The 14,740-nt window shown below is 34.2% G+C and overlaps 1 protein-coding gene across 1 annotated transcript; it reads right to left on the bottom strand.

Annotated features, from left to right (window-relative positions):
• Positions 1 to 3,074: 3,074 nt before the first annotated feature.
• Positions 3,075 to 13,993, bottom strand: LOC143914259 (protein FAM135B). Its single transcript, XM_077434410.1, has 15 exons — positions 13,838 to 13,993; positions 13,302 to 13,510; positions 11,704 to 11,953; positions 11,186 to 11,326; positions 10,876 to 11,110; positions 10,570 to 10,658; positions 10,216 to 10,422; positions 10,061 to 10,134; positions 7,062 to 9,964; positions 6,683 to 6,842; positions 6,415 to 6,600; positions 6,033 to 6,198; positions 5,750 to 5,961; positions 5,421 to 5,668; positions 3,075 to 4,144 (listed from the first exon to the last, which is right to left on the bottom strand). The coding sequence occupies exons 1-15, from the start codon at positions 13,912 to 13,914 to the stop codon at positions 3,959 to 3,961; spliced, it is 5,343 nt and encodes a 1,780-aa protein (XP_077290536.1). The 5' UTR covers positions 13,915 to 13,993; the 3' UTR covers positions 3,075 to 3,958.
• Positions 13,994 to 14,740: the final 747 nt, after the last annotated feature.

Raw genomic sequence — 14,740 nt, 5'->3', positions numbered from 1 at the left:
CAGTAAACACGCTGACAGTTACAGTTCACGCGCATGCGCAGAAGGCTTTGCGCCTGTCGCAGATATAGTACCTGCAAATAGCCAATAATTTGCATATATAGTACCTGCAAATAGCCACAACCTTATAAATATACATAAGTAGAAGAAGAAGACTTGTTAAATTGCCTGGCGTTGAAAAAATTGTAGCCTATAGTCTAAGTAAGAATACCATATGTACAGTATAATAAATTTACGATGCGGTGCAAACGATCGACAAGCGCCAGACAAACTGAACCACAGATTAACTGTACGTGTACCTTATTCGTGCGCATTGCTCGCACTTACACTAAGCGAAATCTACCCGAAGTCCCGACATACCTACCCTGTATACGTTCTGTGCTTCTGATACTTTAGTTCCGAATTTTGCCTTATTAAACTCGCCAGAAAGATCCAACTCAATTATAATAATTGCATCTGTGCACATCGAAAGGTCACTCGTCATCTGACGTGCAATCTATCATTCGTGAAGTTGAGAATTGGGTTTAAAGCAGCCATCCAGTTAATCTGTGGTTCAGTCTGTCTGGCGCTTGTCGATCGTTTGCACCAAACCCCAAATTTATTATGAGATTTAATTTTAATAACCTCTGCAGTAAATATTCAAAAAGTTTTATGATAAAACCGCACAAAATGCTAAACTTGTATGTATCTATGTAGTAAAAAGTACACTTTGCAATTTTGTGCGCATTTTTCTAATTTTTTCAATCAAAATATGGAAGAGATGCATTCTATTTATTTTTGAAGAGTTTGTGTCGACCGGAAATGTGGAGGAACAGAGAGGAATTGGTATTTTTATTAAAGATAAAAGTTTTTGATAGTTTAGGCATATTTATTTTATAATTTGAATGTACAAAAGAAAAAAAAATCTAATATTTTTTCTCTAAATTGAAAATGAATATATATACAATAATAATTATATCACTAATAATAATAATAATAATAATAATTACATACACAATGCACAATCATTCTTATTCACAATTTTTTATTTACCTTTTTTTAATGAGCAATTTGTGAGGTATATTTCATTCAATACACACGTAAACATACATGTAAACATTCGATACAATATTATATTATATAATATATAATAATAATAATATACACATTTTTATTTAAGTTAATAATCAAAGATTCAATAATTTTTTGGACAGAGTTTAAGTTCATACAGCTCCAGTATTCCCACGGAAAATTGCTATAATAATAATATTATATAATATTGTTTAAATATATTTATCAGTCACATAAAATAATAATAAATATATATATATATATATATATATATATATATATATATATATATATATATATATATATATATATATATATATATACATATATTTTTTACTAAAGAACATTCAGATACTAAGTTTTATAAGACATAATTCAGTCTAACGTTCAATATACCTCTCTCAGACAATGCTAATTATATACGACTAAAGTTTTTTTTAAATTTTCAATTATTTACTATATAAGATAAGCGTTCCATATATAGATAAATAGATTTTTGTACAATTTATATAATATGAAATCAGCAATAACATCTATTTGTCATCTATTTGTATGTATATGTAAAGAAAACTCCTTTCAAATACTTTTATAAAACGGACAAATAAATGTCAATTCTATATTATCATTATAAAAATTGTACAAATGCCGATAAATCACATCTACATTCTTTAAAAAAAATCATACAATTATTGTATAAAACGACAATATGTAGTTACCATTCAAGAGAGAACTTCATTCAATTTTGACTTACTTATGATGTTTATGTTTTTTTTTTAACAATTTAACTATAATTACAATAATATTCAAACTAAGTTAAAGCCGAGATTGTGCAATCTCCCCTCTCGGTTTGAATATTATAACATTCAAATAATAGTACACATGTATGTATGTTTTTAAAACATTTCACAGCGATTATCTGAATACAGACATGTACGATTTAAATTATACGGCTAATCGCAGTCGTTGAAAGACAATCTCAAATACCGTAGTGCTAAATTTAACTTTATATTAATGTAATATATTATGTTTTTCTACTCAAACGTAGGCCAGTGTTTTCATAATGATTTTTTTTATTTATGGACATACTTTCATTGATTTTATATTATGGCCGTCTTCGCTATATATATGTATATTAAATAATTAACAAAAACATTTTATTTTCTTTTATAATAAAAACAATAAGATATAATAATTTCAAATATTTGTATAAAATATTATTGCATATTATAACAACGTAATATAAAAAATTATAGTACATATGTAGAACAAAGTGCGTTTATTTTTTTATACAAATTTCATAATAAAAAAAAAGCTTCACTACGTTACACTATAAGCTCTGAATTATCAATGTATTACAACATTGGATTCTAATTTAATAATTTGAACAAATAATACGGTGTTTTTATCATTATATTTAACTAGAAAAGGTTAAAATATAATTCAAAACGTGGGAAACTGACATAAAACTAAATATAAGTAGATTGTATGAAAAATGAAATATAATTTTTTAACATTTTAAGTTTTTTTTATATATATATGTATAATATAAACAATTGGTGCATATCAATAATCACATTTTGTAATTACAATAAACGAAAACGTTGAGAAAATGCTAGTTACATTGTAAATGCTTAGTCATATGTATCTACAGATCGGTGTAAATTTTTTTAATAATAAAAAGACAATAATTATGTAAGTACTGTAAGTCTGAAACGATTACAATTTATTATTGCTAATACAAAATAATACATAATAAACATTTGACTAGTAAAATATTGTATGCACATACAACTATATGTATGTACTCGATGCAAATATAGTCTAATGAAAGATCCACACACGACTTTTTACCCTTTCGACAATAATAACCTACAGTTTGGTTTTATTCATTTATTTATTTATTCATTAGTCGATTTATTACTCGGTACAACATAAGAACAGCACCGTTTCTTATATTTAATAAATTCTTAATAAACTTTATACACATATGAATATTGACTTTTTGTATTTTTTTTTTGTTTGTTTTTAAACCAATTGATAGTATAATAATAATAGTTATAATAGTAATCACGACTCGTGAACACATACAACGCATTTACTTCAGATAGGATTAGGTTAAGATATTTGTGACATTCATATGCCGAATCAAGTTCTCAATCTCAAGAACAAGATACTCGTACGACCACAATGTGGAAGTTTTGGCAGTGATCAAAAAATCATTTTAAAGGGTGTAATGATTTTGTATAGTCGCTAAGAATTTAAGCTGAAAGCTCGTTTTTATTTGTGTGGGATATTTTAAAAAACAATTTTACATTTATGTAGTATATTTTAACAGAAACAAAAAGTTTCAGTCAGTTGGATAGACTTTAGGTCCCGAAGAGTGAATAAAAGTCTCGAACGACTGAATTGAATAACGAGTGATCTATCAAATAGTTTGGATACATTTGAATCAAGCCACAGAATGACAGTTAAGGCAGACTTGCATTTAGACTTATTGCCAATTACATACATATTCTTATCAAATGATCTTTGATATGATACTCGCGTGTAAATGTATCACAATCAACCGTATTGAAGATGAACTGTCATTCCACGACGATGGCCTCAAATCAATTAATATACAAACATGTCGACTACAAAAGTAAATTGCAATCAAATCTCACTATTATTTGCACTTATAGACAACACTTAATATAATTTTGATTTTAACAAATCAACAATTGGGAGATTAATATTTAATATGATTTTTTCAATATAACAATAAATGTTTAAGTACCAAAAACTATATGTATATATTTCTTTACAACGTTGTTACAAAGAAAACAATAAATTGACATTTCCATACACTTTCACTATCAAACATACAAATGTTCAAATTTATAAATTCCACAGCTAGCCGAAAGAAAAGTGGCTATCGAAAATATTTCAACGCAGACACCAACAGAAACTTTTCAATGAAGAGGTCCGAGTCCAGAGCAGCTATGTGGGCTGCTCGGCCGATCAAAGCGTTGGCCGTATGAGGCAGAGCATGTTGAGCATCGTAGCGAGCCACAGTTACAGTTCCTCTGACGACGAGGGGTGAAACCATATTAGAAACCTACAAGAATAATAAAATCATATCAAATATCTAAGGGCAAAAGTACAAAGGACATTTTCAAAGTAAGAATTGTATTGTCATAAACTGATAAAACTTTATTATAACTTAAAATCCTTGCATTTACAATAGTCCTAATTGAACATTGAACATTCCCTAATAGTCTATGGGGTCTTTTATGAGTCATAGAAAGCCGTAAGTGTCTTATGCCTTATTAATCGTTGATAGTTCGGTAGACGGCATCAAAAGTCTTTTAAAAATCTTTTATCTTTGTGAAGAGATGAACTAGATCCAGATTTATATGGAGGATGATCCAATATCTTCCTTTCAAAACCTTTGCCGTCAAATTTTCGAATGTTCTGCGACATTTTGAGCAGGATTGACGATAGATGTAGTGCATGAAATGCACCAGTGGCGACTCGTGAGAATTCCCAGTGAATAAATCGGGCTGTAGTAGCTCGTTGACCATTCCGGTGACCAAATGCAAACATAAATAGCATGTATACGTATTATACTAGGAGGGCTGCAGCCCCGCAGCCCATATGGATGACAAAAATACTATGCATATATTTACTATACTCGAAGGATTGCAGCCCCGAAGACCATATATTTTTTTTACATATATAACAGGAAGGCCTTACAGGTAAACCCCAATGCACCTTCCTGGCCAATTACAATGCAGCATTTTTATATAAGTCACTGAATTACGAGACACTGAAAAACTCGCAAATCAATGAGACATCTATCAAATTGTACACAAACTTATTTATTACACATTAATCAATCACAAATTATAGGTGACATATTGTATAGGAAGGATTTTAGCCAATTTTTTCCGGGAACCGTTTCAACAATGAAATCAGAGAAAATTGGCAAACTCTGATAGGAAACGATCAACCTGGAGTCACAAATCCAGGTCTGACCAACAGCGTACTTTGAAAAATTCATTTTCACTCGAGGCCCGGCCCTGGGATCGAAGCCGGCGCCTCTCAACGCTAAGCAGAAGCTTAACAACCGAGCTATGCTGCTGGCATATGGAGAGGAGCCGCCACTGAAATGCACCACCATAATCGTGGTACTGAAAAAAATCTGAGCCATTGAAGAGCTAGAAGTTAATTGACTGCTTTACTGACAAATTCTTAATCAGGTTGTATTCTGAAGTATCAACTTATGCAAACGATTCTTAATTAAAAATGACTACATTACACATTCCTATTACAATTTTGTGTTGTGATATTTAATATTTTGTATGATATATATATGTATATGTAAGACGTACCATTTCACGGTAAGCTATGCCTAAATTACTGTGATCTCTAATGGCTGCTTTACAAAGTTCTAGACGTGCCGAATGCATCGGCACGTATCGATCCTGTCCGCTGCCACACAGCAGCACGTGTCGAAAGTGATGCAGTGTGGATCTTTGCGCCAGACGATATAAAAAACTTTGACGAGGATCTGGAGCGTCTCGCAGCGACAGTTGAAGAAGTGACCCGGAGCGTTTCCATTTTTGCATGAACCACATCCCTACAAAAAACAAATGTACATTGTATATTGAGAGTGTTAAATCATGCACATGTCGTATTTTGATACGGGAAGATGTGTTACCGGCGTTGACAAGACCGCTCGAGTTGTACAACGTGCCGAGATGAGGTCCGCTGAGCGAAAGGAAGGTGTGAAGCATAGGAAGAAGCGGACGTAATTGAGGACGGGATAGAGCCGATCTTATAATGATGGTTCCTAAAGAATGTCCGACGAAGCTTATTCGAGCTGGCTCGGTTCTCAATGATTCTATGTGGTGTAAAATTTCTTGGACAAGTCTGAAATGAGGGTGTATACATTAAAAAATATGGTTTGATGAATATTTTGATAGATTGGTTATGAGTGTTACCTATCAGTCATTGTGTCGAAATCGGAGAAAGTATCCCCTTGATTCCTTTCTGACATTAAAAAATCTAAATGTGCTCCCGGAAGTCCGAGCTCCAAATAAGTTTTGACCAGTCTGAGATCGGCCGAGTTGCCATCCAATCCATGAACACATACTATCAAATGAAGACCTGAAATAATACATCAATATGTTTTTTTCAATGAAATATTAACGGATTGAAAATCTGGAATGAAGAAATTTTAAACTATTTTCAAGACGGATGAGAATTATATTTTTAGAAATTTATTACCCATGTCTATTTTTAAGATTGTAAATAAATTTTCAGCAAATTTAGGTACAGATATATTAAATCCTACATATATATAATAAATTTATGTTTTATTACCTTCAGGATTAAACATTCTGTATTCATCGCTGATATGAAAATAAGGCATAGAAGACTCACACGGCGGAAAATCAGAATATAAATTTCCCGAATACTTTACACTTCTACGGAACTCTTCGCGGCATTTAATAAACAATTGCTCAGATTCGGCAAGTCCGACTAAGTTCGACAAACTATTTTCTCTATCTGCAAATAAATTCAATATGTGCATGAGAAAATATACATATGTACATAGTATATTAAAATATGGCTGAATTTAAAACAATACCATTATCTTTATTGTGCTTCGCAAGCTCGCCGGTACTCTGCGACTTTGTCATGCCGTTGGAGCTGATGGAACCTGTTCGTCTTTGTCTACGTTCACGTGCCCCTTCGTAGACGTGATACAGTGGATTATCCAATTGTAATGGCATCACATTTGGTGGATCCTAAAATATAACATTGGCATAAATAAGGCATACAAGAGAATGCTTATATGTCTAGTACTGTCAATTTAAGGCATTAGGCGTTTTCATTATTGATATCTGGTGTTCTTCAATGGATTCATGCTAATATACATATGTAAATGAGGTACCAGTGTGGCTTTCACACACGCTAGATATCATTTATAAAACCACCAAATGATGCTCGTGAAGATTTAGCTTTACCTTAAATTCATCAGGTGGCGGAGGTATATCTCTAAATTGCTGTGGAGGAGGAAGTCTCAGATCCTCATATGGCGAATTCATGATCAAGTGTGACAGGTCAACTTCAGATTTGCACTTTGTATTCTTGGCACTCCTTTGAGGAGTCGAAACTCCACTGCTCGTCATCTGATTGCGCCTCGACTGCTTACCTTTGCATATTCTATCTATTGTCAAACTTCTTATTTCAGCTGCTAACAACTTGTCGGTGTATTCTATTCGTTCTTTAAGATTGACTTTTTCTCCAGGCGGTGGATTCTTAGCCGATGTCTGGTTGCGCGTTGGCACTTTTGGAGGTAGCTCTTTGCGGATGTACGGGTGAAGTCCGTCTGCCGGAACGCTTCCTTCTTTGACCATTCCATTGATATAGCACGGATTTTGTTTGGAATTCAATGATTCTACAGTGTTAAAAGAGTTGTGTCTGGTTGTCAGTTGGGACTTGTGAGGAACTGTGCGAAACTGATTGTTCGTTTTGTTGTTTTCACCGTGAGCACTCGGCGACTTGGCGACTGAAAAATTATTCCCATTGGTCAAGAAATTACCGATTGAAATGTTATTGCAAAATATGCACGATTCATAAGCAGGTTCTTGGTTGCAGTCACAACAGCATTCATAATTGTCTTTCATATTACTTCTGGCAACCTTAACGGCTAACTTTAACAGCCTTTCTCTCAACTGTTCACCATTTAGAACTGTTCGTTTAACTTCAGCTGGATTTTTATCTTGGGTCGACTTAGATTGAAGTGTGTTAGTATGAAGTCCATCTGTGTTAGGCTTAGACGACTTGCGAGCCGAGCTCGACGATGAAGATTTCCTCATTTGGGCCACATCAGGACTTGACGGATCCGAGCTGCGTCTACTTGAAACCCATCCACTCTGTTCGCTCAGACTAGAGGTTGAACCACTATCTCTTTTGGCTTCCAAATCCTCTTCGTTTTTGAACGTATCAGGCGGAAGAATTTTAAAATCTTCATCAGTTATATCGAGCAGAGGTGAGTCAAAAGCAGGCGGTGGAGCAAGATTAGGCAAAGATTCAGAAAAAAGATTACTGTTCATATTAGCTTCATCTAAAACGGAAGCAGCACTTCTACAATGTCTCAGCCCTTCTTGACTGTGATCCAACTTATACGGAACACTAGCCGATGACTCTAAACGCTTGGATGCCTGCGGCAAGCTCTCGTTGCTTGAACTCGTACTGGCTTCAGATATTTGTTGGCTCATTTTTTCAGAAGCTCGATGTCTCGTCGTGCTTGAAGAGCGTTTTTCAGTCTTGGGAGTAGAAGCTTTAGATTCTTTCGACCGACTTGAGTGATGGCTGCTCAACGAGTCTTTACTGGAATTGACACGGGTCAGGTCTTTTGCGCTGTGATGCAATTTCGTTTGGTCTTTAGACTTGTTCTTTTTATGCTTAGACGTGGATTGTGCCGATTGAGTTGCTGGTGGAGATTTACCAGTGTAATTGTTAGTCATCACAGGTGGCTTTTCAATATGTTTGATTAGACCGCTTATATCAATGTCGTTCGGTATGGAATACTTAGTACCATTCTGACACAGTATAGTACAATCATTGTAACTGTGATTGTATGGTATGTTAGATTGAATGAAATCGATGGATCTCATCTGCTGATGATTATGATGATCGACATCGGTATACGGTCGTTGGTGGAAAGCGTGTGTCGAATTGGACCGATGAATATTTTTATTCGCAAACATTACATGATCTATCGGCTGTTGGTTTTTATTATTAACTGGTGGGTAAGAATTCCTAGGAGGCAACATAGGACGTGGTAAAGTCATGTTGTAGCCACGTTGAAATTCTAATGGGTTATGAATGAAGTTGTCAATGTGCTTTGGAAGCACTTCATTATTGTAAGCATAGTAAAATGGATGTGTATTTATTATACAATTTCCAATTAAATCGTTCGGTTTAATTTCTATGGGTTTCATATTGTTTATATCTACGTTACTGCTACGATTGTTCATGTCGGAACCGCACGGGTTTTTATACTTTTCTCGAAATTCGTTTATATTTCGACGATATTCTTCTCCCTTTGTGCTGTAATTTGGAGTTACAGTTTGGCTGCGGGATCTACCATGCATTTCATTCCTGAAGGTGGGAACAAAGTCATTATTTCTTGGATTGTGCAAAGAGGAACTTGTTAAGTTCCTTGGCAGTGTGGTCGGTTTTTGTGGTATGTAAGAATTTGGACACTGATTTGGTCCAGCTAGTCGACTCGCTTGAACTTGGGGAGTGTATTGTTGTCCTAGTGCCATCGATAGTGGTGAAACTTTCAACTGATCCAAAGATTTGCTATGCCGAGCTGGAAGAGTACTGACGGCTCGAACTTCATTCCTATTCATATTTGAAAATCCATTAGTTTTCGGTTTGGGTATTTGCTTTTGACTCAATCTGTTCAAATCGTCGAACAAAGTTGATGCAGAATATCTAGGAACATTTTTTGCACCGTCTTGACCATTTTCTATGACGAACGAGTCAGCCTTCTTTGGTATAGGATTTGGCATTTGAATTTCATTGATTTGGTTGTTGTGGACTATAAATCTACTAAAACCGGTGAGTTTCGCCGGCTCTTCTTTGAGCTTCTTGACTGCAGTCTCTTTCACGGTTTGCTTTATTACAGTCGGCCGTTTTGGTGATCCATTCAACGACTTCTGTGTTGCTAGACTTAATTTTGCCTGTACGACGTTTTGATGTTGACTATTGATTTGAGGATCTATGACATCTGTTATGGGTTTTGGTAAGGATAAGGATACTTTTGATGCTTCAGATGATGGTCGGCGAGAATCGAGCAGAGGGACCACTCCACATGAACAATCATCAGATACCGATTCAGTGCATAACAATGGTTCTGAAATAGTAAATACATACGTGTACATTATAAACAATGAAATTTATAAAATACAGTATTTGTTTGTGTATTAAAAAAATAAAACTATTATATTACCACTTCCAGATTTAGCTGAACTAGAACTTAATACTCCAGATCTTCTCCTCGCAAATTCAGCGGCATCTTGATATCTTAAAAAATTATTAAAAAGATGTTACTATATACTGTTTACTCATACCAACATCTTATGCGACAAAAATAAATAGTTCTACCTATCCTCAAATATAATAGGCATTATGTGTGGATCACCATCTAAAGCTATACAATGCACAGGCAACGGTGGCAAAAGTGCAAGATAACGCGACCTTCTAGTCAGCTCGCTTATAGACTGATATGATTGATAATTGGCATCATAGCATCCGGCTAACGAGTGACGAGGATTGTCCAGGACGAAAAAGCATTCTGAGAATCGCTTAATCCTAAAACGTAAAATATATATAAAACAATACAAATTCAATAATAGTTTGTCAGCTGGAATTTAAGCTCTTAGTATACATAGTACGTTAATAAATAATAAAAGAGTTTAAGCTCCCTATGAAATAACTCTATAATTATATAAAACAAACCGAAGAGCGTGATGAATCACCGCTAGTGCATGATGAGCATGAGGTCTACCAGATACAGCTCTAAGTAAACTTGCCCACTGAAGTGTAACCTAAAACAATATAAATATTGTAAATATTAAAGGCAATTAGCACATGGATGTACATACATAATTCTACAAAAAGGAGCCAATATTTTTATAACTGCAATGTAAAGATATGAGAATACAAATTACTTGTGCGAGTAAGCTTATATTTACGGAACTATGTAAGTAAATAAGTAGCAAACATCCCGTTCAATTTTTCGTATGTAAATAAAATGGTATTTACTTCAGCACATAGTCTAGCTATATCTTGAGCGGCACTGCAAGCAAACTCTTCTTCGCTATCACCGCATTTGGCCAGATCACTAAGCTCGTTCATCCGCTGGGCTACTTCGCCAATGAGAGTGTTCGAATTGCTATTATTCGAAAGGGTCGTTCCTGTCGAACCGCACAATGTGAGGGCATTCTGTAAACCTTCCAACGATCCCAACAAGAATCCACATACTTCAGCGTGCACTTGTCTGAAACATTGCCAAGTCGATTCTGATGACTTCACGTATTAACGATATCAGAGATTGAATCGATTGAATGTTTACCGAGCGTGAGCTATCCTAGTGGATGTACTACCTCCGCCGCATTTGGCCGAGGATCCTCCGAAGAGGACATTCTCTAATGCACCACCAGAGTTACCACCGCTTCGGACAAGTTTTCCCCATTGCTTGCTCGATCTGGGTGTGCTGCAACAGTTGAATTTTACAGAACTGTATTTGGATTTAAATAATTTTTATTAAAGTTGAGGTTATGTCGTAACGGAGAGATCGGTTAAAGTGGAAATCAGTATATGAGAATTTGATCATCCCTATTAAATATAGCATAGCTTCTACGTGTTAATAATAACTTTTTTTTCATTTATTCAATAACTTTCCCATATTAAGCACTAGTTTTCCATTAAAACTGATCGTCCGTTTCATCGTCGCACATATACTCACCAACTTTGCACATAATGCAATATACTTTTCCTGATGCAATACAGATAAAGAATACATGGACACATGTTAAATTGTATGTAAATTTATATTTTCATTGACAATATTGAATGGTTGTCGGCGCTTACTTCATGTATGGCTGATGCAGTGCGACCAGAGCGGCATGAATGGTGATGGACACCGTGGCCAGGTGAAAGTAGTCGAAAAGGACAGGCAGGTGATAATGCAGTCCTTGCGAAGGTTGGAAGTTCAATCGGAGAACTCGGCATGATACGGGTGCTAGAGTGTTGTTGGTCGGAGTACCTTCGCCACACCAAAGTTCTACACCCAAACTCCATTCGGCTCGTTCTAGGCTATCTTTCAAATTCTTGCTGTCCACTAAATTGCATAGAATAATAATTAATTACATAATAGTTTATTTTACTTATGTACATATGTATATCTCAATTGAGTTGATTAACACTTTTCAGTAACTTCTCTTATTTAAAATCAATTATTTTATTTAACATGATTAAAATATTAAGATGTTTTCCTTGGCTATTTCAAGTACAACTTGTGCATAATAGCTTACTTAGCAACAACTATTAAAAGATGAGTATTTGTTTTTCTATTATGGAAATCTACTGTTTTCAATATAGAACCGGCAAATTTGGTATACCATCATATGGTACTTAGACCATAGATTGTTTTTGAAGGGGTGAGAGTCCTTGGAAGGGTGTAAAGCCCAGAATTTGTCAGTTATTTTACACATCATACACAGAGTTGCCAGATTTACAAAATTACAGATCGGGACATTCATTATTTCGAACGATCAAAAAAAAAGAAGTTTAAGAATTTATGAAGAAATTAAGAAAAAATATTTTTAATTAAATTATAATGTATGTAAATAAGTATATACATATGTATATATGTATGTAGAAGAGAACATATAAAAATAGTCACTTAATAATTCACAGCTATTAAAATATAATGGATACAATTACAGAAATTATATTTGGTTTAAATGCAAAAAATTATGCAATCATAATAGTTTTTTTCCTAGATTTTAACTTGTTTCAAAATATGTTTGCCAGATTTGCTTGATAAAATTTTTCTTAAGTCATTACAATTGCATTAATTCAGCTTCTACGGTTTCTAAGAATAGTTTGTTTCTCTCCTTTCTCCAGGTTGCACTCATTAGACTAAATATTCCTTCGCAAATTGAAATGGAATGTAGAATTGAAAGGATGTGGGCTACAATTTTATACACATCATTGCAAGTGGAATGATCTTTAAATAACATTGCCCATTTCTAAATATATTTTATTCTCATTTGCTTCAGTAAAAATTTGTTTGAAAAACAGACATCTTCATATAGAAGGTCAACATTGCAAATGATATCAAATAATTTTGTTGATTCTTCAATTGAATAAAATTTGATTTTCATGTTTGGTTTGAAGACTTTAGTGTATTTAAATTTGTTACTTTTGAAGTGAAACATTTTCTATTTATGTACATTTTTGTAAATCAGGATTTTCAGAGCAATGCGGAACTCAGGATTTGTCTGTTGAACTCGGGACAGTCCCGCTCAAATAGGGACGTCTGGTAACCCTGATAATACATGATTATTTATTTAATATGACACCATATGGATGATTTTATTTTGTGATCTACACATAAACATATATAATATACATAAGAGGAACGTTATGAAATGTGCCAGTTTGTCTAAATTTGATGTTCTTACCCAAAAGGTGGGCTCTAAATTGTATAATATCGCGTAGAGTAACTTCCTCATTTCTGTACAGTATTTGGAAGGGCCTGGAAGCGCCGAGACCACCGACGAGAGTGGCTGTGTTGGTTCCGGAGCCTCTGGAGCCAGGTCCGCCCACCATCGCCTCAATTTGTACCGGGACTTTTGGGGAAACACGAAGCCCCACCCGCACCTGATACAACCTGCAATAATTCACCAGTATATAATATATTTTTATTTTGTTATTACATTACAGCTTATAACCCATAGTCCGAGTAGGATCATGTAACCGTTTTAATGCGACTATAACTCAAATGGAATTACAACTAATGAAAAAGCATGACAAACAAAATATTCCCTTTAGGAATTGTATATGGATATGTACAAATGTTTGTATATTAGTTGAAATTTATAGTCGGCCTTGTTGTATGATCCATTACTACGAGTTGCATTATCTTTTTGTTACAAGTTATAAAAGGGTGAAAATTTTAAATGTTGTTTGTGTGTGAATGATTATTGTTGAATCTTACCCTCTTTGGAATAGATCGACATTGTAGAATTTGTAGAGTTCAACAGAAAACTCGAATGTCGCTTGCAAATCACTCATATTGCATAGTTGCCAGGTAAACTAGGAAGAGACCGCCTCGGACGGCGCTCCTCTTCGCTCTAACATCCTGAAAATAATCACCAGTATTAGGAAAAATCATCATCTTGTTCGCCTCCGTCTGTCGGACGTTCAAGCATCATTAGCGTCCATTTATCAAGTATTTGTGTCACACGTCCAATACTCTCTCTACGGTTAAACTGATTTGCATGTTAAAACGTAGCTTCAAAATACAAGCATTGATACAAATCATTTGAAAGAGGGACATATCGATGGGTAAACATGAAAATTTTAAAGGAAAACAATTAAAATTTTGATTTTATGTATTCAAGCGAATACAGAATAAATGGCTGAATTATATTTGTTTTATTTCCCACTTAGACGAATACGTACATTAAATGATTTATTTACATAGGTCAGAATTTATCGAAATGTTTGATTTGGAACGATGCAAAGTTCGCCGAGGGGTATTTTCATTGTTTAACAATAATTGGAATCGTACCAAATCGCCCATTTGCAACGTTTCATCTTCCATTTGGTATTTTTAAGTTCATATACAATTAAATGTCGATTCTTATTATTTGATTTTTATATAAAAAAAAGTAAATTTGTAGAAAAATTTACATATACCCCTTTTGCGTGTTGTATTAATTGCTGTTTTTGATAAGATACGGTAAGTGGCTCTCAAATTACTATCTATAGACCATTAATGGCCTCTCTCTGATGATGTATCATAATTTATTTTTGTTTTTACTCTATCTATATGTGAAGTATTGATAGATGAAGCTTTGTGACCGTGAAAAAAATTCTACCTCGAGTTTTCGACTGG

Source organism: Arctopsyche grandis, chromosome 7 (genome assembly GCF_051622035.1).
Source record: "Arctopsyche grandis isolate Sample6627 chromosome 7, ASM5162203v2, whole genome shotgun sequence".
Lineage (NCBI taxonomy): Eukaryota > Metazoa > Arthropoda > Insecta > Trichoptera > Hydropsychidae > Arctopsyche > Arctopsyche grandis.
The sequence above is the reverse complement of the archived record's forward strand: the minus strand, read 5'-3'. Positions and strand labels throughout refer to the sequence as shown.

Coding starts and splice junctions, on each gene's coding strand:
- LOC143914259 (XM_077434410.1), bottom strand. CDS start 13,914: ATGAGTGATTTGCAAGCGACATTCGAGTTTTCTGTTGAACTCTACAAA. Junction 5,962..6,032: donor TTCGACACAATGACTGATAG/GTAACACTCATA, acceptor CCCTCATTTCAG/ACTTGTCCAAGAAATTTTAC. Junction 4,145..5,420: donor GCATAGCTTACCGTGAAATG/GTACGTCTTACA, acceptor TTATTCTTGTAG/GTTTCTAATATGGTTTCACC.